General features: G+C 35.3%; 1 protein-coding gene across 2 annotated transcripts in view; it reads right to left on the bottom strand.

The window, feature by feature from the left end:
- LOC130050753 (uncharacterized) overlaps nucleotides 1-11,164 on the bottom strand; it is a 63,602-nt gene extending 52,438 nt beyond the window's left edge. The window contains exons 1-7 of one of the 2 annotated variants that reach the window (XM_056151110.1): nucleotides 10,903-11,164; nucleotides 8,601-8,693; nucleotides 8,272-8,343; nucleotides 7,192-7,231; nucleotides 6,709-6,777; nucleotides 4,237-4,305; nucleotides 3,121-3,215 (exon numbers count right to left, since the gene is read on the bottom strand). In XM_056151110.1, coding sequence (XP_056007085.1) covers nucleotides 3,121-3,215; nucleotides 4,237-4,305; nucleotides 6,709-6,777; nucleotides 7,192-7,231; nucleotides 8,272-8,343; nucleotides 8,601-8,693; nucleotides 10,903-11,122 — 658 coding nt within the window. In that variant the 5' untranslated portion in view covers nucleotides 11,123-11,164. The remainder of the gene's footprint in view (nucleotides 1-3,120; nucleotides 3,216-4,236; nucleotides 4,306-6,708; nucleotides 6,778-7,191; nucleotides 7,232-8,271; nucleotides 8,344-8,600; nucleotides 8,694-10,902) is intronic. The other variant, XM_056151112.1, reaches the window with a different exon arrangement.
- Nucleotides 11,165-24,894: the final 13,730 nt, after the last annotated feature.

Here is a 24,894-nt window from a genome sequence, read left to right on the forward strand (position 1 = left end):
GATCCCCCTTGTGGCCCCATCCTACCCCCCCCCCCCCCGGGGGGGCCATGATTTGAACAAACTTGAATCTGCACTATGTCAGAAAGTTTTCATGTAAACAATCAGCTTTTCTGGCTCAGTGGTTCTTGAGAAGAAGAGTTTTAGAGATTTTTCCTATATATTTGTATGTAAAACTTTGATAATAATAATAATAATAACTATGTCAGAAAGTTTTCATGTAAAAAATCAGCTTTTCTGGCTTAGTGGTTCTTGAGAAGAAGATTTTTAAAGTTTTTCCCTATATATTTGTATGTAAAACTTTGATCCCCCTTGTGGCCCCATCCTACCTCGTGGGCAATGATTTGAACAAACTTGAATCTACAATATGTCAGGAAGATTTCAGGTAAATTTCAGTTCTTCTTGCCCAGTGGTTCTTTAGAAGAAGATTTTTAAATGACTCCACCCTATTTTTGCATTTTTGTGATTATTTCCCCTTTGAAAGGGACAAGGCCCTTAAATTGAACAAACTTGAAAGCCCTTTACCCAAGGATGCTTTTGGTCAAGTTTGGTTGAAATTGGCCCAGTGGTTTTGGAGAAGAAGTTGAAAATGTAAATATTTAACAGACAGACGGACAGACAGACAGACAGACGACGGACAAAAAGCGATCAGAAAAGCTCACTTGAGCTTTCAGCTCAGGTGAGCTAAAAAGGACTGCAGTTATATTTGGTCTCAATCTCTTTTCTCACAAATTCTGGAGAGATTAAAGTTGGCACTCTGTACTTTATAATGTTCAAAAGGGATCAGCCTTCAGATTTTCCATCCTCATCTTCACATATTTATGTAGAACATTCCATTATCACCTGCACATGAAATCATATTTCTCAACTGATTTGATAGGCAAGAGTTTGTTCTACGTATGATCAGTTTTTAAATCAAAGTAGGCTACGGACAAACAAGTTGATGGTGCACGGGTTTCAACAGTCTCGTTTAAAATCATCATTGGGCAAACACGGACCCATGGATATACCAGAGATGGGATCAGGTGTCTAGGAGGAGTAAGCATCCCCTGTCAACCGGCCACACGCGTCATAAACCCTATATCATATCATATACCTAGTAGTGTATCAGCCCTGATACACCTATCTTGGCTAGGGTGAGACAGCTGCAAGTAGGTAGGGCTGTCTCGCCCTAAGGGCCGAGATATCTCTGTCTCGGCCCGTTGTCAAGGGGCTGTCTCGCCCTCAAATTTCAAATGGCTATTTCTTCTTTAATCTTTTGAAATCTAACATAACTACATGAAAAAATGATGTTAGACACAATTTTTTTCAAATATAATACTTTCTTCCACGACAAAATTTAATTTAAGCAGAAAAATTAAATAAAAACGTTTTCAAAAACAGCGCTAAATTGTAGCGAGTATCTAAGCAAAGGGGGGTAACCCAAGTAACAATTGTTTATTTAGAACAATAACACGTTTAACTTCATTTAAAAACAATCAACGTTCTAGGCGACAGAAAACAGTAGGAGGATTATGGAGGGTGATACTAAAGCATTATTAGAAATTCCCGGTCCTAATGGAGATCAAAATGTTAATTTACGGTAATTTTGATGTAGAAAACTGCTTTAAAACGATTTCTGAAATCTAAAATCCCGAGGACTTGGCAATAAAACGAGAAAAGCAGAACCAATATCTTCCGACGTTTTTCAACGACTTATAGATGCTAAACAGATGGGAAACGGTAAAAAAAAAACTTACTTCAGTATAAGGTAACATTCCCTAAGCAAATAAATAGCAGCATCAGATCTGTAAACATTCCCGTTCATACGATGACGCCACGTAAACAAAGTTCTACAACTCTTACAAATTATATGAAAACGGGCGAGTTTGGTAAATCCGAAAAAAGAAATAAAAATAATTCACTTATTTCCAATTTTAGTATTCATTAGCAGGCCCCTAGGAGCTGCTTAATAGTATATACATGTACATGAACAGCACAGCGATAGATATGACGAGTTTCTCAGCCAAGCAGTTCAGTTAATTGAAACGTCCAGATTCTAGACTACATGAGGGGATGTCCATGATTAATCATCCAATTATTGTGACCAACAGTGGAATAAAGCTACAAAACCCAGACTTTAGCATGTTTCACAATGCCAATAGTACTGGAAACATAACCATTAAAGTAAACTCACCGAAGGAATAAAATAGTCAAATATCGTTGTATAGTATACCATGTATATATGTTAGGGTCAATACCCCCCCCCCCCCCCCCCCCCCCCCCAATTTAAAAAAAAAATGTTTATCAACTTGTTGTGTTTTAGGTATATGATATAAACAATATCACACTCTAATGTTGATCTCGGACCTGGGATTGCCCCTCGACTGATCTCGGCCCTCGCCCTACGGGCTCGGGCCGAGATCAACTCTCGGGGCCAATCCCAGGTCCGAGATCAACATTAGAGTGTGATATTCTATATTTATCAGGTAAACGGAGTTATCCGTAGTCAAAATCAATGTGCCAAAACAATCGGATGAAACACGTCAGACAGTATTTGACCAAATCCTAGAATCTATTGGCAATCTAGATCGTTATAACGATCATAGAATTTGCGAAATGATGATTTTACACATGCAGGTGATAATGGGATATTGCTACATAAATATGGGAAAGTGACGATGGAGACGCTGAAATCACCCCGTTTATCATCAAGTTGAGTTTGCCTTTGATATAAGTATGAAGCAGACTCTGTGATGTTTTTTTGTAATTTCGATTTCACTGGGATATATTGAATCGAGATATGAATGAAAATTATTATTATTGCTAATAGATAATATGTCGTGGATATATCTTAATGTCATATTGAAGGTCACAGGAAGAGAATTTTTCTTCTCACGTAAAGGTTTTTGAATAAATTCTGCTTCATATGAACATAAAAACAGGTCAGCTAACAAAGGAGCACAATTCGTGCCAATTTGGAACCCCAACAGACTGTTGGAAGACCTGATCACAAAATACCACGAAGATATTGTCATTGAGGATCCCCAGCAAGTTTTCTTTATTTCAGCTTCAGAGTACTTGTGCGTGGAATAAGGGAAGTACAGAATATGATAGTAATGATGATTATAAAATCTCCCATACCTTGTGTCTGACGTCTTTTATTGAACAGAATAATTCCTGGAACAACAACCAGCAGGATAAGCGGCAAGATTACACCAAGAGTAATTCCCATAGCACTGAAAATCAAAACTATAATGTTACATTCTACTTCACGATGTCTCAGCGGTACAATTACACCAAATGTATTTAACACAGCACTGAAAATATGAAAACTATAATATTAAATTGTATTTTGTGACTTTTTACCGGGACGCTTAGACCAAAGGTAATCCCTACAATAATAATAATAATAATAATAATGTGAAACAGATCGATTATAATGTATTTCTGTGAATCTAAACTATAAATGGTCGTTATAACGATCTAGTTCGACAATACAACCTATCATTGGGTAAAATGCTGTCTGACGTGTTTCATACCGATTGTTAAATAGTTCTTGACACACTGATTTTGACTACGGATAACTCCGTTTACCTGATCAGGATATAGGGCTCACGGCGGGTGTGACCGGGAGACAGGGGATGCTTACTCCTCGTAGTCACCTGATCCCACCTCTGGTGTGTCCAGGGATCCATGTTTTCCCAACTATCTATTTTGTATTGCTTGTAGGATATATATGATTGATCACTATTCGTTATCTTCACTTTTCATGTATGTCTTTAAATGTTCAGTACCTAAAACTTTAGATCTATATGTATCGAGTGCATGCACAGTAGGGTCACCCCGATTTTGTCTGAGAAAAATTAATTTGCAAAGTAAACATTTTTTAAAATACATTATAATTTTAATCAAATATATAGATATGGAAAACGAAAGTTAATATATTCATGTACAGATAGAACTTCCTTTTCAAACAGACAAAGAATAACTCGTTATGGTACGATTTCACTTTTGAATTCAAATGAATTTTCAAAACTTTTAAAAGATCTATATTTGCTATGTCCAAAACGATATTTATATTCACCAGTCTTGACTGTTATAAATCTTACCTGTCTCAATTTTACCCAAGGCACTATGGACTCTGACGTGCAAGTAACCTTTTAAACTCGACATAAACATGTATTTTCAGGCGATTTTGATTTAGTAACCCTCGCAGAGCCATTATTATCAATGGCAAACACGCTTATCAACACTAACCTGCCATTAAACTCTGATTCTGGTGAATTCTCTGTACCATTTCTCCCGGAAGTAATATTGAATGTTAGGCTGAAATGATTTGAAAACTCATATTAGTATCCAAGACTATCTATAAACAGCAAACCTGCATTTGCGTATTTAAAAAAAATTATTAATCACACACACACAGGTTTTTGCATTCGTATCAAACCTCATTGAAGTATACATTCGTTTGCGATAATAGCTAGCACTCTACAAATACATCATTTAGTGATTTTGTTGAGATAATGACGTCATAAATGTGACACAATTATTTTAGAAGCGTTGGTTTGATTTGATGTTGAGATACACTCACCAGATACTTACTCACTACAACTCTCTTTTTTAAACCTTTGCTTTTCATTGTTCTCCACTGACATTCTGAAGCACTACGTCGTACGGACAATCATACCTTATTATAATCATTCAGTAATACCTAATCATACAGACAATCATTCAGTAACACCTAATCATGTATGCAATCATTCATTAACACCTAATCATACAGTCAATCATTCATTAACATTCAATCATGTAGGCAATCATTCAGTAATACCTAATCATGTAGGCAATCATTCAGTGACAGCTAATCATACAATCATTCAGTAACACCTAATCATACAGACAATCATTCAGTAACACCCTATCATGTAGGCTATCATTCAGTAACACTTAATCATGCAGACAATCATTCATTAACATCTAATCATGTAGGCAATAATTCAGTAATACCTAATCATGTAGGCAATCATTCAGTGACACCTAATCAATCAGACAATCATTCAGTAGCATCTAATCATGTAAACAATCATTCAGTAAGATTTAATCATGTAGGCAATCATTCAGTGACACCTAATCATGTAGGCAATCATTCAGTTACATCTAATCATGCAGACAATCATTCAGTAGCATATAATCATGTAGGCAATCATTCAGTAACACCTAATCATGTAGGCAATCATTCATTAACATGCTCCTTTGTTAGCTGACCTGTTTTTATATTCATATGAAGCAGAATTTATTCAAAAACTTCTACGTGAGAAGAAAAAATCTCTCGCTGTGACCTTCAATTCGACGTTTAGATATATCGATGACGTTTTGTCTATTAACAATGATAGCTTTCATTCATATGTCGATTTGATATATCCCTGTGAGCTGGAAATAAAGGACACCACAGAGTCGTTCACTTCTGCTTCATACTTAGATATTTTATTGAAAGTAGACATTAACGGCAAACTAACAACTCAACTGTATGATAAACGGGATGATTTCAGCTTCTCCATCGTCAACTTTCCACATTTATGTAGCAATATTCCATTATCACCTGCATATGGTGTTTATATATCTCAACTGATTCGATATGCAAGAGCTTGTTCTGGGTATAGTCAGTTTTTAAATCGAGGTAAGCTACTGACAAACAAGTTGATGGTACAGGGATTTCAACAGTCTCGATTGAAGTCAGCATTTCGCAAATTCTATGGTCGTTATAACGATCTAGTTCGTCAATACAAACTTCGCATTGGGTCAAATGCTGTCTGACGTGTTTCATACCGATTATTAAGCCGTTCTTGGCACACTGATTTTGACTGCGGATAACTCCGTTTACCTGATCAGGATATGGGGCTCACGGCGGGTGTGACCGGTCAACAGGGGATGCTTACTCCTCCTAGGCACCTGATCCCACCTCTGGTGTGTCCAGGGGTCCGTGTTTGCCCAACTATCTATTTTGTATTGCTTGTAGGAGTTATGAGATTGATCACTGTTCGTTATCTTCACCTTGCATCTAATCATGTAGGCAATCATTCAGTGACACCTAATCATGTAGGCAATCCTTCAGTTACATCTAATCATGCAGACAATCATTCAGTAGCATCTAATCATGTAGGCAATCATTCAGTAACATCTAATCATGTAGGCAATCATTCATTAACATCTAATCATGTAGGCAATCATTCAGTGACACCTAATCATGTAGGCAATCATTCAGTAACATCTAATCATGCAGACAATCATTCAGGAACACCTAATCATGCAGACAATCATTCAGTAACATCTAATCATGTAGGCAATCATTCAGTAACATCCAATCATGTCGCCAATCATTCAGTAACATCTAATCATGCAGACAATCATTCAGTGATACCTAATAATGCAGGCAATCATTCAGTAACATCTAATCATGTAGGCAATCATTCAGTAACATCTAATCATGTAGGCAATCATTCAGTAACATCTAATCATGCAGACAATCATTCAGTAATACAGAATCATGTAGGCAATCATTCAGTAACATATAATCATGTAGGCAATCATTCAGTAACATCCAATCATGCAGACAATCATTCAGTAATATCTAATCATGTATGCAATCATTCAGTAACATATTATCATACGTACGATCAGTCTTCATTATTATCATTGAGTGACACGGGGAGGTGCATTATTAACACTGACCTGACATTAATTTTCGAATCTAACGATTCCCTTGACCCATGTTCCCCAGAAATGATATGCGTTGCTGGGCTGAAATGGTTTGAATACACTGAGAGCATAAGTCAAGAGCTTCCGAGATCATATTTCCTTATTTGTCTGTTTATAACTGTTTAAAAAATACCATGAATCTTCTTCGCTTTAGTCATCGGGATTTTCAAATTGCAATAGTAAGACAGACAAGTTTTTACACTAGTTTTGGTTTGCATTCTTCTACTAAACATCAATTGGTGTAATCAATGTAACAAAACTCTCGATCTGACCTTTACTGGAAACATATTAAAGATAGAAATTATCTATACTACACTGCTTGTCAGACCATTATGCCGATGAAAATATCATTTCAATACTGTTATCAGTAGAATGATCGAAAATGGCAACAGCGAGTACACAGAATTACACGGTACATGTGCAATCAGAAGTAGACAGGTACAATACAAAACTTACCTTATTGTAGTAGAAACTTTGTCAGGCTCACAAAGGATGTCTAAAGATATACAACACATATACATGAAGTGAAGATAACGAACAGTGACAAATCGCATACATCCTATAAAGAATACAAAACTAAGAGAAGGGAAAACAAGGACCACCAGAAACACCAGAGGTGAAATCGGGTGTCTAGAAGTAAACATCCTTCAAAGACCCGTCACACAAACCGCTAGTCCTATATCTTCATCGGTATATGGAGTAATTTGTTGTCAAATCAGTAAAAAGGGGGAGAGCACTAAATTGACCAACGCCACGAACAGGTCAAACGAAACTTCTTCGGGATAAAAACAAACAAGTTGACATAAGATGGCTAACGATAGAAAAGAAAAAAGGAGTACTACAACTACACTAAATCTACAATACATTTACACTGTAAATCACATGCTTCCTGGTTTTTAGCTTGCTAATCAATGTTGTATATGGAACAAATTAGGACATGTCTTATGCGTCCAATGCGCTGTTTCACAATATACAAAGTAGAAGCGATAGACTTGATTAATTTGTGGTAGGTTGGTGTTGCCAGGTTTCGTCGGTTTCGTTTCAGTCCGCATTTTGCAAATTATGTGGTCGTTATGAATTTCTGATTTACAAATACAAACCTGTTCTTGGGTCGGATACTCTCTGATACGTTTCATGCCAGTAACTGTTGTTGGGCCGGTCTTTGCATGCTAATTTTGTTATAAGGATTGTTCCGTTTGCCTCATAAAAATGTAGGACTCGTGATGGGTTTAGCTGGTCAGCAAGGGATACTTATTTCTTGTGGGCACCTGTTCCTATCTATGGATCCGTGGTTCCCTACTCTTATTTTTGTATTCTTTATGGGACTGATCGTTATCTTCACTTCTATATACAACATAACTTAAAATTCCTTCGAAGGAACATTAATAAAATAAGACAAAACAATTCGATAAAACATGTCCCCGTAAATCATAATGTAGTTGTTCCGTTAACTGATGCTACTCAAATTCCAAACAGCACAACTTGACCTTAACAAATATGATATAAGCGTACAGCGAACAGTTAAATAATACTCACATTTGTCAGATCCAAAATCATTTTTACATTTCTTATCGCAGGAATCATCATTCAGTCTTGATGGACAGGTGCCTTATACATAAAGAAGCGACACAATATATGCACAAATACATGTAGCTGTAGTCAAACAAACACTTAAATTCGGTTATGAAGAGAATAAACAAACTGACAGGAAGATATAGTGTTTAAATAGGTTGAGTATAAACTACTAAATACCCGTATAAGTGGTGAATTTTAATACAATTTGTAATATCCACAATTGTTAAAGATACAGCAATGGTTTTTTTTTAACTTTTATGCAGTTTTACATGTATGAATTTCCAACTCACAAACGTCATGCAAATCCTCGTTCCACAGGCAGTAGAAGGAACAGCGCATTTCTTTTATAACATCCGAGAACTTATCGTAATATGGACAGTAACCTCAAGGAAAGTCAATGTGAAAAGGTTAGATAAACAGAGTGATCCGTAGTCAAAAGCATTATGTAAAGAATGTCCTAAAAATTGTCCGAAAGCATTTAACCTATAACGATAACAGCATTTGCATAATGCTGATTTTTAATTATTCAAAATTTGAAGACTGTTGAAACTCTTATAACATCAACTTATTTGTATCGATACACATATATCTGTTATGTCGCTTTTGGTCTAACTTTGCGACTGTATAAGTGTTTATATCAGGAGGGCTAGACATAGAGCTGACTGAAATAAAATCGTTACAACGTTTCTATACACCTGATCCCATTTCTGGTAAGTCAAAGGGATTCCTATTTTCGTCTCTCTTAATTCTGTATTCCTTATAGGAATTGTGACATTTGTCATTGCATTTTATCTTCACTTGTCCATGCAAGATCACCAAGATACATTGATTGATTGTATATTGTTTAACGTCCCTCTCGATAATTTTTCACTCATATGGAGACATAGCCAAGACCGGTGAAGGGCTTCAAATTATGTCTATCCTTGCAGATGTGGAGGACTCTTTAGCATGCCGTATCTACTGTGACACAGGACATCCGTTTTTAAGATCATTTCCTAGGACCGTGACATTCACTCCTGGTGTCGAGCGTTTGGAGATGGAACTGTCACTACCTGTTTTAACGACTTAGGTCTGTCGCGGCCGCGATTCGAACCACGACCCTCCGAATGCGGGGCAAACGCTCTACCTCTAGACCACCGCGGCGCCATACGGAGGCTTAAAATAAAAATTGATTTGTCTGATGTACTCCAACCGACCTGTGAAATTTGTCCCGACCCAATCGTTTTTTCCACACTTCGAAATTTTAACATTCTTTTGGCACCCTGGAAAGTAGACATTCTTCAAATTAGTTTTAAACTTGATGCCTTTGGGGGGAGGCTAGTTGTTTACAGAATTTTCGTTACACTGTATCAAAATGTTCTTTGGGCGTCTTTCGGTTCTACTTTCACTTTGATAATGACCATTTGTTATTCCCGGAACTTTTCAAACACTGAACGATCAAATATACCGCATCCCTGCTCCAAATTAACACATTATCTACCAACAAGATGGAGGAAGAGGCTACTAACTCCCCCGTCGAGGCTTGATCGTATTTGTGTACAAAAGTTTGAAAACCATGTTACTTAAATAAAAAATCACGTGAGATAGCGCACCAAAATTATGGAGGACCACGAGTCTAAGTTCAAGTTGATGGTCTATATATGTTTCTGAAAAAGCACGCATAATATTTTGATATGGGATTATTTAAATGTTATGACGATTTAATAAGTGAAAGACACTTTTACTTTGCTCTTAAACTGAGACACACGAATGGAACATGATCGTCACAACAAACTGAACGATGCGAAGAATTCGACATCAAAATTATATTGGGCAATATCAAAACTGATTGTAAATTGCCGTCATCATGTAATTCACTTGGATATTCATGGATCACACTAAAGTGTTTAAGTGATTACTATTATGAATGTCAAACCACAAATAGAAGAATCAATCGATGGTAATAAAAAAGGATATTGATTTATTTACTAACAACTGTAGAGGCCCTCATCCGCGACGAATACAAAACGTCCTGAGAAAATTTCAAAAGCTATTGGAAGATGTACGTGTATTATATACAAAGTGTACAACATTAATGTTCTAAACTCTATTCTGTCTGGCAGCGTTATGTGTTTAATGAAAATATCAGTTAATTTGTAAATCTGATTTTCATGACATTAAAAAAAAATTAAAATACCGACCTAACTACCCGACTTGAAAATGCGCGTCGGAGTACACCAAACATTTTTTTAATGATGGCCTGAATGGCAATTAGCAATATTTCGTTTTTTAAATGAAAGTTTAATGAAGGAAATCCAAGTAGATACAAAACGAAAGTAGAGCATTTGCATTAATTTTATCTATCTTTTCATTTCGTTATCTTTACAATTATAATTGATATTTATATGATATAAGCAAACTCTCGACTTGTCAACTATCTATTTTAATGTATTTAACCTCAAATCTGCATATTTGAAGAGAGGTCAATATATTTATTAGACATAAAAATAGAAAGTGCGATGAAACTTTTACATAACGTTATAGAGAAAGATACCTTTATCATAATTTACATGATTTACTAATCATGGTTCTTGAGATTTATTAATTTTGTACCTGGGGTAATCCATTTCCACTGTACACAAACTTCCATTTCCTTATGTTGATCATCAGGAATGCAGTGATTAACGACATGTTCACCCGTGCATGTTATTTTATCCATGTTTGTTCTGTCCAGTTTATAAGTCTCCAAACACGATGTGGTGGTGTGTCTGAAGGATACACATTGTGAAGTATGTAAACTAAAGATACACAATAACGTCACCAAAACAATCATATTGGACACACCAGACGAACCAGGGGTTAGAAATTCCCAAAGTATTCTAAATCGAAAGTAGAAATACATATTCATATCAGCTCATGCATCAAACGCACCTCCATGCATGAAGTGTCGAAACACTTTAATGCTTATAGTATAATATGAATAAAACCTCAAACAGATCTCATACAGCAGACACGATATTAACATTTAACAATTAATTGATATTCAATTCATCGCTTCACTGGTTCTAGGGAGATTCATACTACAATGTGGGATTACTGCCACAAAGTTATTTTTTGGGAGTTGATTTTATCAACTCTTCTATGTAGCCACTCGGCTGAAAGTGGTGTGGACCTTAGCACTTCTTTACAAATAGCTATAATGTTCAGTGCTAGCAGCAAATACATGTAGTTCGTAAACCATTTACGCATTACACGTTTAAATGCATAGTTTCTGTAAAATTCACTTTTCTAACGTCGGTCAATTGAGTATGTACAATGAAAAATGACCAAATCAACACTAGAAATACAATCTTATGTCAACAGCGATATTTTTAAACAATTCAAAAATTCCTACACGCAGACAAAACTGACTGAAAACGTCAGAATAAAACAAATCGGATAGGGCTACATTATTGCAGCTTATAAACAACGAGTCATACATTTTAAACTTTTTCAAACTTTCAGTTGGAAATTTAAGCAAATAGCGATAAAGAAGATATATTGTTTTCAAGACAATTTGTCATAAGTTTGAGAATAAAAACACTCGCCATAGAATTCCAGTTTTTTAAAATACGCATTTTAATACACTTTTCCCGTGGGCTGCAACCAAATTCTTAAACAACAAACGTTACCTGAGTGACAGATAGAGCACGTGTACCTCGTGTGTAACAATAGAAACTAGAAAATCCGTACATGTAGTGGATAAAATTTCAATTTAGTGTTCCTTTGCTAAATATAGAGATTAAATGATTTTAATTTTTGTTTTTTGTTTTTTTTTTTTTTTTTTGCCTTTTATATTCATAATGGTGAAATAACTTTACATATCTAATAAATTGATGTTCAATTACACTTTTGCATTATTCATTGTGTATAATTACTTGCTCACGGCGGGTGTGACCGGTCAACAGGGGATGCTTACTCCTCCTAGGCACCTGATCCCACCTCTGGTGTGTCCAGGGGTCTGTGTTTGCCCAACTATCTATTTTGTATTGCTTGTAGGAGTTCTGAGATTGATCATTGTTCGTTATCTTCACCTTGCACTCGTATTCTATATATGCACTTTTCTGTCGATTCACGTAATCTTCATTATTTATGCACAAAGTTGAACCCATCATTTACCTAGTTAAAATTACTCAATACTGTTCAATAAGAAAAAGAGGGAATTAAAGAAAATAAATTTCTTGATATTCTGTTCATCATGTTGAATGATATGAAAAATGTTTATAACTACTGAAAGTGTGGTTTTCCTACAAAGTCATTGATTTATCACATCTTAAAATACAAATTGAATTCTTTCTACGAATTAAATAGATGAAAACAAATAGTCGCAGTCAACTATTTATCCCGAAGCGAGGTCTTTCATGCAAATACCATAAACAATTAGTTTCACGAAGAAAAGGTAAGAGAATATCGTTAAATCATAAACATGGACGAAGACCAAGTAAAGGCGTTTAACCAGGCCAAAGAGACAATCATTTCATTATAACTGACCAAGTCGGTTGTGGAAAGACTTATATATTCACTAATATGATTAAAACTTCCAGAGCATTTCGCTGTTTTTGGTAGGTATTTTTTCATGGAAATCCGAAAGAACCATGAAAACACAATTGACAATCCCCACATTATATTCCTTTTTCAAAAGGCGTGACTCTATTTGAAAAAAATATTTCACCAAGCCTTATCGTTCCATGAGTTCAGATCCAAATTCGATCATAAAAATAAAATAGCATCATTTCTTTGGGTAATTGATAAAAAGAATTAAAACTTTATGTTACAAGATTAAACACATATGCCATAAAGTAGCACTTGTGCATGCATCGCACGCACGTTTCCTGTGTACAGTGCGCATAATAATGATAAAAAACAACTACCCTCTTCCAATCCCCAACCCCATTCATGTTAGAGCATAATCAAACATTGTTCCGTCTTGATCTGACCTTCAGGTACAGTGTATACAGTTTGTCACCACCATCTGCTCCAAATCATAAGCAACAGTCAACGATGATCAGATATTTCGATATGTTTCCAATAATTTTTCCACACATTGGATATTTAAATTGTTCTTTTATATCCAAATCTAAATGACCATTCCGACTTTATTTTCTGACACTCAGGGCACCAAAGAGAAATTCCTCATATTCCCATACTCTAAGTCTAAACTTACCCGACTGTTTCTAAACAATACAAGAGGCCCAAGGGCCTAGAATCGCTCTTCTGATAAATTGTACAACCCCACCATTTCTATTCTTAGCCTCTTAGTATTCTAAATCTTTAGTTAAATCCTAAGAATTCAAAAAAGTAGGTCAATGTGACCTACTTTTTGGTTTACACATTTTGAGAACCCAAGAAATATCAACTGACAAAGTTTGATGATTTTAAGCCAATTAGTATCTGAATATTGAAATATAACTCAAATTCCAATCGTAGGTCATGGTGACCTACTTTTTGGTCAACGAACTCCGAACATGCAAGACCCAACAACTGACAAAGTTTGTTGACTGTAGGTCAAATAGTATCTGAAATATATAAATATAGCCGTCAAATTCCAAAAGTAGGTCAAGGTGACCTACTTTTTCGTTAACACCCTTCAAACATGCAAGACCCAACAACTGACAAAGTTTGATGACTGTAGGTCAAATAGTATCTGAATATAAATATAGCCGTCCAATTCCAAAAGTAGGTCAAGGTGACCTATTTTTTGGTTGACACCCTTTGAACATGCAAGACGCATCAACTGACAAAGTTTGATGACTGTAGGTCGAATAGTATCTGAAATATATAAATATAGCCGTCCAGTTCCAAAAGTAGGTCAAGTTGACCTACTTTTTGGTCGAAACCCTTTGAACATGCAAGACCCAACAACTGACAAAGTTTGATGACTGTAGGTCAAATAGTATCTGAAATATATAAATATAGCCGTCAAATTCCAAAAGTAGGTCAAGGTGACCTACTTTTTGGTCGACACACTCCGTAGACTCAAGATGCATCAACTGTCAAAGTTTGATGATTGTAGGTCAATTAGTGACTGAAATATATAAATATAATTTTCAAATTCCAAAAGTAGGTCAAGGTGACCTACTTTTTGGTCGACACACTCCGTAGACTCAAGATGCATCAACTGTCAAAGTTTGATGATTGTAGGTCAATTAGTGACTGAAATATATAAATATAATTTTCAAATGCCAAAAGTAGGTCACAGTGACCTACTTTTTGATTGATACACTACGAAGACTCAAGATGCATCAACTGACAAAGTTTGATGATTGTAGGTCAAATAGTGTCTGAAATATAGTAATTTAGCTGTCAAATACCAAAAGTAGGTCACGGTGACCTACTTTTTGGTCGACACAAACCGAAGACTGAAGACGCATCAACTGACAAAATTTGATGATCCTAGGTTTTACAGTGCCCAAAATATGCATCTAAAATTGAAAATGTGAAATTTGAATATCTGCAAAATTCAAAAAGTAGGTCACTGTGACCTACTTTTTTATAAATATGTTTCAAGGCCTCAAGATGCATCAACTTACAAGATTTGATGATTCTAAACCTCTCGGTATTTGAAATAACAACTTAAAATATATCTATAAATGATAAGCCATAAAATTTAGAAAGTAGGTCACGGTGACCTAATTTTCAGTTGACGCATTTCAAGGTCCCATGATCTACCAACTGACAAGTTTTGATGATCATAGGCTTCAAAGTGTCCAAGATATGCATCAAAATTAATTTTAAAATAAATACCTGCAAAATTCAAAAAGTAGGTCACCGTGACCTACTTTTGAGACAACTTGACACAAGGTCCTAAGATGCATCAACTGTCAAAATTTGATGATCCTAGTTCTTATAGTGACTAAAATATCAAAGATTTAAGGATATATAGATTTAGGTCAACTTTGAAGTGACCTTGAGACCACGCCCTTTGCCCCAGGGTAATGCCTTGAACAATTTATAATCTACAACATATCCTCATCCTTATGTGTAAGTTTGGTGATAATCTGCCCAGTGGTTCTTGAGAAGAAGATTTTTTAGCAACCATTACTTTTGTTTGTATTTTCCTGATTATCTCCCCTTGTTAAAGGGTCATATCCCTCTAGTTAGTATGTATGAAAGCCCCTGAGCCAATGATACCCTGTAACAAATTTGAAAAAAATTGGCCAAGCAGTTCTTGAGTTATAGCCCTTTTTCTAAAAAGTTTATGCACACCGCACAAATGGCCATAGCATTAGCTCTTTGAGCCTATGGCTCAGAAGAGCTAAAAATAGCGTCTTTTTACTATCATCGATATTCTCTTACCTTTTCTTGCAGCTAATGGTATTCAGAAACCTCGTCTTGGTTTTTTCGTTCTGAAGATAATGGACCGGCACAGAATTATATAACACCACACCCTCCGTTCTAAAGATAATGGGCCGACACAGAACGATATAACACCACACCCTCCGTTCGAACATAGGTGTTGATGGATTATTTGAATATTGTTTAACGTCCCTCTCGAGAATTTTTCTCTCATATGGAAGTGTCACCATTGCCGGTGAAGGGCTGCAAAATTTAGGCCTATGATCGGTGCTTATGGGCATTAAACAGGGAGGGATCGTTATCGTGCCACACCTGCTATGACACAGAGCCTCGGTTTTTTCGGTCTTATCCGTAGATGGTGAGGTTAAACCGATGCAACTGAACGGCGTGAAGAAATTATTGCGCACCAATTAGCATTACATTTAATCCAAGAATCATCAGTAGATTTAGAATGATCGTTTTATTCAGTTGGTAGTTGCTCGTTCGATAGGATTTCTTAGCGGAGTGCAGATTTTTTCAAAATGTCGCAGACTGACTTCCACACCATATTCATCTCTTGTGATCGGTAATATGACATTTCAAAACCGGTTTCTATGCGAAATTTGTGTATTCCATTTATATAAGAGCCACTGAAGTTTAATATTCTATCAAAAATACACCCGAAATATCATTCAAAAATGATATCTGGAGTCCTGTGCACAAATATGTATGCGTTTAATTGATTAAGATATTTTCAATTCCTTTTAGGAGTTATGAAATTGATCACTGATTCTTGTCTTCACCTTTTCTCATGTAAGACCAAATAGATTTTTTGTAGGTTGAAAAAAAATGATAACTGTTTTACTGTCATTTGTTGATGCCTACGGAGTTACGTACATATTTTCCTAGATGATTTGCCTAAAGCTGAAAGAATTGAATTTCAAATTTTAAGTAAGTTCATACACAATTTTAAAGATACGTGATAAGTAAATATCTTAGGCTTAAGTACAAGTCCTTGCATTTTAATCAATGAGGATTCGTTTAGTAATGTACACCATATCAATATTCATGATGAATTGTAGGGGAAAAAATTAGAATAAGCCCAAAAATTATCAAGTAATGTGCGAAACTTTTCATACATGTTCTTGTGGAAGAATATTATTGTAGTGACATATTTTGACAAAATGAACAATTTCAAGAGTAAACACTATGTTGGAGAGTAAAATACAATCCAAACAAGGTGTTCATTTACCAGTGACTATATGTATGTAGACATAATAATAATAATACCATATTTATATAGCACCCTTTTCATACGCTATGTACGCTGAAAGGTGCTTTATGTATGCATATATACCTTACAACAGAATGTTATACACATAATACATAGAAAATAAATAAAACATTAAAAGCTGTACCTATCCTGATTGTACATATAAAACATGAAAACACAAGATACCATAAATATCCTAGATAAGAATAAACACCAGTTTCAGGGCGTATTAGAATAATAATAATAATGAAATACACACACGCCCTCACAGCATATGTCTCAGGTATAATAAATTAAAACCTAGAATTATCTAGTTGTACCTGATTTATGACTGCCAATGACAGTTAAAAGGGGTATGCAAAAAGTATAATCAAATATGCATACAGTGCGTACGTGAATGATAAAAGCAAAATGACCATTTTTATCTGGACGCTTCAATAACTTGTATCATAACTGAAAACTGGATCATTCTATAGAATGTTTGATACTCATGACATGTGATGGATATGTACAATCGCAAACTTTCAAAATTACTTTATTTAGTTAAAAAATGCAGTCTTAGCAGAAAGCAATCTGGAAAAAAAATTAAAACGCCAGCTGGACTCAAACCCGCGATCTACTATTCAGTCGTGTACCTGCTAACCTACTGAACTACTCAACCAGGCGATGATTTTTACATTGAATAGGCAGATAGTGTTAATATCTATGTTTTCATCTATTTTAAAAGAAAGTCGACCTTTATGACGATGTAGAGTACCTCCTTAACAAAGGGGGCCTACTGCCATTGAGGAAAATGAAATGAATAAAAATATTATCATATTTGCAAGTAATATCCATAGATATGAAACGTAGGAGCAACGGAATAAAGTGATACAATAAGAATTCCATGTACTTAATTGCTCCCCGAATACTAATCATCTACTTAGTTTGTGTATGCAAGGTGAATACAACGAACAGTGATCAATCTCATAACTCCTACAAGCAATACAAAATAGATAGTTGGGCAAACACGGACCCATGGACACACCAGAGGTGGGATCAGGTGCCTAGGAGGAGTAAGCATCCCCTGTTGACCGGTCACACCCGCCTTGAGCCCCATATCCTGATCAGGTAAACGGAGTTATCCGGAGTCAAAATCAGTGTGCCAAGAACGACTTAACAATCGGTATGAAACACGTCAGACAGCATTTGACCCAATGCGAGGTTGTATTGACGAACTAGATCGTTATAACGACCATAGAATTTGCGAAATGCTGACTTCAATCGAGACTGTTGAAATTCCTGTACCATCAACTTGTTTGTCAGTAGCTTACCTCGATTTAAAAACTGACTATACCCAGAACAAGCTCTTGCATATCGAATCAGTTGAGATATATAAACACCATATGCAGGTGATAATGGAATATTGCTACATAAATGTGGGAAGTTGACGATGGAGAAGCTGAAATCATCCCGTTTGTCATACAGTTGAGTTGTCAGTTTGCCATTAATATCTACTTTCAATAAAATATCTAAGTATGTATCAGTCGAATTCAGGTGATGATTCACGACTATGTGTGACAATTCTCTCCAGGGAATTGGATGTATCTCAAAATTTGCATACTGGCACGTTTCTTACGGACTTCAGAGGTAGACCAAAAAAAAACCAAATATTCATGAAGATAACGAACAGTGATCAATGAAAAGTGAAGATAACAAACAGCGATCAATCTCATAACTTGCATACACAAGAACAAAAACAAACCAACTACGTAATGATGAAATTATTTATTTCCCAAACTCTTAAATGCAATCCTTCACATAGAGGTTTCCTAATGCATTCATCAAAATCATGTGGAATTATAATATTCACAAAACGAAGCTCAATGTTGATAAATCAAACACTGTATGGCACCAAAAGAAATTCTAACAAAACAAAAACAAAACATACGAATATAGCTTAAACACTTCATTCCAATGCCATGTGGAAATTTAAAATACTCCCCCGCTTCAAATCAAATTCAGATTGTTGTGCTAATATATCTTATATTACAATAGAAGATTCACATTTATCAATCTAACACTGCCTTAATTTTACACAGGGATTAATATTGTATAGATAAGTCTAAAATTGTTTTTCAAAACTTTATATATCTCATTTCACACAACTTAGTATATACACATGTAGTACAGTATGTTGTGTTAGTCTCAGATTCGTAACTAGTAAAATGTGCTACATACTATGTTTAAATGACATACGAGACTAAAATTTCATATGTACAAAGTCGATAAGTTGTAAAATATCAGAAATTGTATTCAAAAGCTTAGTCACATTGTGTAACTAAAACAAATAATCAAAATTGGTTATGGTGTAACTGAAAAATATCTATTGGGGGGGGGGGTGTAAACATGTATCAACAAAAATCAAGGTAAATTTTACATTAACCACTACCCCTGCCACCAATTTATATCGATACTATACATATTCAGATATTTTTAATCAACATATAGTGAATGATTACCGTAAATAGAAATAATTTAGGCGACCGAATGATAAATCATGTTCAAAGTTGTTTCATCACAGCTTCGTTATTCCAATGTCATATTGACCTCTACACTTTCTTCATATTTATGTTCCCCAAACAAAGTTTGGGAACATATTGTTTTTACTCTGTTTCTTCTTATTACTATTAAGGTCTTCCGTTTCCAACGGAAGACCTTCTAGTGATTCTACTGTTTATTAAGGTCTTCCGTCTCCAACGGAAGACCTTCTAGTGATTCTACTGTTTATTATTATTATTAAGGTCTTCCGTTTCCAACGGAAGACCTTCTAGTGATTCTACTGTTTATTAAGGTCTTCCGTTTCCAACGGAAGACCTTCTAGTGATTGTACTGTTTATTATTAAGGTCTTCCGTTGGAAACGGAAGACCTTCTAGTGATTCTACTGTTTATTATTAAGGTCTTCCGTTACCAACGGAAGACCTTATAGTGATTCTACTGTTTATTATTATTATTATTATTTTCCCTTTCGTCTCCGAGACCGTTGGATGGATTTTCCTGAAACTTTCACAAATTATAGAGAAGGATGGTACCTCGAGGTTTTTTTTTCTTCATTTTTTCAAAATTCACTTCCGGTCGCAAGATATGTCCAATTTCCGTCTTTTTACAAGACATCTTGTCCAGCATTTTTCTCAGAAACGGTAAAAGATAGAGTCACCAAATTTTCAGAGTTAATAGATCTCACTTTGTAGGCGTGCAGTAGGGGGTTAAGAATGTCGGCCGTCACTTCCAGTCATCACCGGAAGTGATGAAAAGAAACATGAATTTCAAACTTTTTTCTTTCAAATTGAAACCTATTTCGGTTTACTATATCTCGTTCTAATTCTCAAGAAATGTTGACCCCACCGGAAGTTGAATCTCCAACTTCCGGTTATATCAAAGAAAGACTATTCATTCTCTCATTTTTCAGTGCCATAAATGTCGGTCATGAAACTAGTTAATGAGTTGAGTTTTACATATATTATAGTCACTATAAATGTCTAGAGTAACATCAAATATTTTTGTAAAATTTACTTCCGGTCGGCAAATACGGCTTATTAGCTGTTTTCGTTGTCCAGCGTTTTTCTCAGAAATGGTAAAAGATAGAGTCACCAAATTTTCAGAGTTAATAGATCTCACTTTGTAGGCGTGCAGTAGCGGGTTAAGAATGTCGGCCGTCACTTCCGGTCGTCACCGGAAGTGATTAAATGAATCATATATTTCAAACTTTTTTCTTTCAAACTGAAACCTATATCGGTTTACTAGGTCTGGTTCTAATTCTCAAAAAAATGTTGACCCCACCGTAAGTTGAAACTCCAACTTCCGGTTATATCAAAGAAAGACTATTCATTATCTCATTTTTAAGTGCCATAAATCTCGGTCATAAAACAAGTTAATGATTTGAATTTTACATATGTTATAGACACTATAAATGTCTAAAGTAAATTTAAATATTTTTGAAAAAATTCACTTCCGGTCGTGAGATATAGGGTGGACATATTCAAACCTTGTTTTTTCAGTTTCTCAATAATGAACATAGATAAACGCTTGAAACTTGTAGAGTTGATCAACTGACATTATTCCATTGTACACATACATTCAATTTTTTTGTCCGTCACTTCCGGTCTATACCGGAAGTATTTGAAAAAATGTCGATTTTCCAATTTCTTCGAGTGATTTCTGAGAGATGGCTGGATATATTTTCTTGAAATTTTCAGGAATAATGTCTTATGAAATGACCTTCCTATAGGTAGTTTTCTTTTACAAAATTCACTTCCGGTCGGAAAATAGGGCCGATTTTCTGTTTCTCAAAAGGAATTTTGTCCAGCACTTTTCTTGGAAAAAGTAAGATATAGGTTCATCATATATTCAGGAATGATCAATCTCCGTTTGTAAGCGTGCAGTGGGGGGTTGAACATGTCGACCGTCACTTCCTGTCGTCATCGGAAGTGATGGAAAGAATCGCAAATTTCAAACATTTTCTTTTAAATTGAAACCTATACTAGTTTATCAACTCTCTTTCAAAGTGTCAAAATAATATTGAGTCTGTCGGTGGTCAAAACGACTACTTCCGGTTTCTTGATAAAATATCTTTTTACTTTTCGTCTCTTTGTCCCCATAAATCTCGTTTATATTTGAAGTCTTTCATATGATTTTCACATGTCTTAATAAAAGTATCAACTTCTAGAGTTTTGATAATTTTGTTTTTCAAAATTGACTTCCGGTCGGTAGTAAATTGCTACTTTTTCTTTCTTTAGTCTACTTGTTTTTGTTGAGAACTCTTTAAGATAGAGACGTGAAATTTTCAGGGAATATAGACAGTAAAGAATCGATGTCATTTATAGGAAAACGCATCTGAATAGTACTTCCGGTCGTCACCGGAAGTTATGAGAAAGGAGTAAAAAATTCGATAATACATTTCTCATTCATTGTTAAGGCACATTTTCTGATACATTTAAATGGTTTTCGTAGGAATAGAAAGCTCTTTACTGGAAGTGGTCTAACGGAAGACCTACTCATTACTAGTAATGAGTATCTAGTTATTATTAAGGTCTTCCGTTTCTAACGGAAGACCTTCTAGTGATTCTACTGTTTTTATTATTATTATTATTAAGGTCTTCCGTCTCCTGCGGAAGACCTTACTATTATTGTTCGCGTTCTTCTTCTTCATTATTATTATTAAGGTCTTCCGTCTCTTGCGGAAGACCTTACTATTATTGTTCGCGTTCTTCTTCTTCATTATTATTATTATTATTATTTTCCTTGGTAGTACACGCGTTTTTCTCAGCCATTTCTCGATCGATTTTCACGAAATTTTCAGGAAAGATGTCTTTTGGTGACGAGACTTTGCTTGCAAAATTTCGTGCTTGACGTCACTTCCGGTCAGGAGTTATCTCTCTTTTAGTGACTTTTTGAAGGGCCTTGTTGTCCACACATCTCCTCCGTTAGTTTTGAAGCTAGAGTCTTGAAATTTCTACACAAGATAGAGTAAACATTTTAGAAGATTTGTGGGGGATTCGATTTTACCGGAGGCGATTTGCCTAAACGCTCGCCTGGACCTGAAAAAATGGATGCCAAAATTTTTCGCCGATTTCGGCGATTTTTGACCTTTGATCTCCAATATCTTTTTTCTTGCAAATATTTTGTTAAGACATGTAGAACAAAAGTTGTGCACATTTACGAGATCTTTTCGAAAATATCAAGATTTAGGGGCTAGCCCCTTCAATTAGGGATCTAGAAGGGCTCAAAGTCTAGATCAAATATCTCAAAAATCGTTAATATTTTGGTAAAAGTCAAAGAACAAAAAATGTTCATCTCAACAATCCAAATCTATTCATATAAAAATTTAGGTCATATGTTTCGTAATAAGGGATTTTAAGGGCCAAAACCATAAATATTTTACCCCTTCTATCTCGAAAACGACAAATATTTTGAAAAGGAATAAAGAACAAAAGTTGTTCAGAATGATGATCTGAACAATATGCATATTTCGTTTTTACCCTATGTGGCCCCGTTAGGGAGCTACAGTTTGGCCCCTAAAAATTACTTCTAGAAATAACTCGAGAACGGTAAAGAATTTCTAAATACTTGTTGAACAAAAAATGTTTGAAATGTCATGACCTTTCTTACGATATCAAGCAAAAGGGGCTGACCCTTTAAATTAGGGGCCCAGAAGGGTCCAAAGGTTTATGAGAATATCTCAGAAACTATTAATATTTTGTAATAAGTCATTGAAGCGGAAATCTTCATCTAAACGAGCTTGTTGTTATCAAATCAAAAAGTAGGTCATATGTTACGTAATAAGGGATTTTAAGGGCCAAAATCATAAATAATTGACGCCTCATATCTTGAAAACGACAAATATTTTGAAAAGCATTATTGAACAAAAGTTGTTCAGAATGATAATCTAAACAATATGTACATTTCGTTTTTTTTCCTATGTGGCCCCGTTAGGGAGCTACAGTTTGGCCCCTAAATATTTCTTGTAGAGATAACTCGAGAACGGTAAAGAATTTCTAAATACTTGTTGAGCAAAAAAGGTTTAAAATGACAAGGCCTTTCTTACGATATCAAGCAAAACGGGCTGGCCCTTTAAATTAGGGGTTCAGAAGGGTCCAAATGTTTTTGAGAATATCTCAGAAACTATTAATATTTTATAATAAGTTGTAGAAGCGGAAATGTTCATCTCAACGAGCTTGATCTTATCAAATCAAAAAGTAGGTCATATGTTACGTAATTAGAGATTTTAAGGGCCAAAATCGTAAATATTTGACGCCTCATATCTTTAAAACGACATATTTTTTGAAAAGCATTATTGAACAAAAGTTGTTCAATGTGTCATAACCTATCGATCAATATCAAAAAATGGGTCTGTGGGCCTCATGGCTCGCCTGTAGACTCGATTTTTGTCGATATCAGTCGATTTCAAAAACTTGTAACTGGTAAATATTTTGTAAGGACATATTGAACAAAAGTTGTTCAGTTTATCGAGATCTATCGATTGATATCAAGAAATAGGCCTATGGTCCTAATGGCTCGCCTGTAGAGTCGATTTTTTGTCGATATCGGTCGATCTCAATAACTTTTTACAGGTAAATATTTTGTAAAGACATATAGAACTAAAGTTGTTGAGTCTATAGAGGGCTAACAAATGACATCAAGAAATAGGCCCGCGGGCCTTATGGCTCGCCTGGAGAGTCGAATTTCAAACGAATTTCACCGCAACTTTGCTTCAGAAGCTTATGATATGAAAAATTGATTATATCTAAAGTGTCTTAAAGTCGGAAACTAAATTGGGACTCATTTGTCTTTTTTTTTTTTTTTTTTACTCCGAGTGCATCAACAAATCGGACGGAAGACCTACTCGTTGTTCGCAACGAGATCGTGTCTAGTTATTAGGGTCTTCCGTCTTCAGCGGAATACCCTTCTATTATTCTATTGTTGATTTTTCACTTTTCTTATTATTAGGGTCTTCCGTCTTCAGCGGAAGACCCTTCTATTATTCTATTGTTGATTTTTCACTTTTCTTATTATTAAGGTCTTCCGTCTCCTGCGGAAGACCTTACTATTATTGTTCGCGTTCTTCTTCTTCATTATTATTATTATTATTTTCCTTGGTAGTACACGCGTTTTTCTCAGCCATTTCTCGATCGATTTTCACGAAATTTTCAGGAAAGATGTCTTTTGGTGACGAGACTTTGCTTGCAAAATTTCGTGCTTGACGTCACTTCCGGTCAGGAGTTATCTCTCTTTTAGTGACTTTTTGAAGGGCCTTGTTGTCCACACATCTCCTCCGTTAGTTTTGAAGCTAGAGTCTTGAAATTTCTACACAAGATAGAGTAAACATTTTAGAAGATTTGTGGGGGATTCGATTTTACCGGAGGCGATTTGCCTAAACGCTCGCCTGGACCTGAAAAAATGGATGCCAAAATTTTTCGCCGATTTCGGCGATTTTTGACCTTTGATCTCCAATATCTTTTTTCTTGCAAATATTTTGTTA

Source organism: Ostrea edulis, chromosome 1 (assembly GCF_947568905.1).
Source record: "Ostrea edulis chromosome 1, xbOstEdul1.1, whole genome shotgun sequence".
NCBI classification, from domain to species: domain Eukaryota; kingdom Metazoa; phylum Mollusca; class Bivalvia; order Ostreida; family Ostreidae; genus Ostrea; species Ostrea edulis.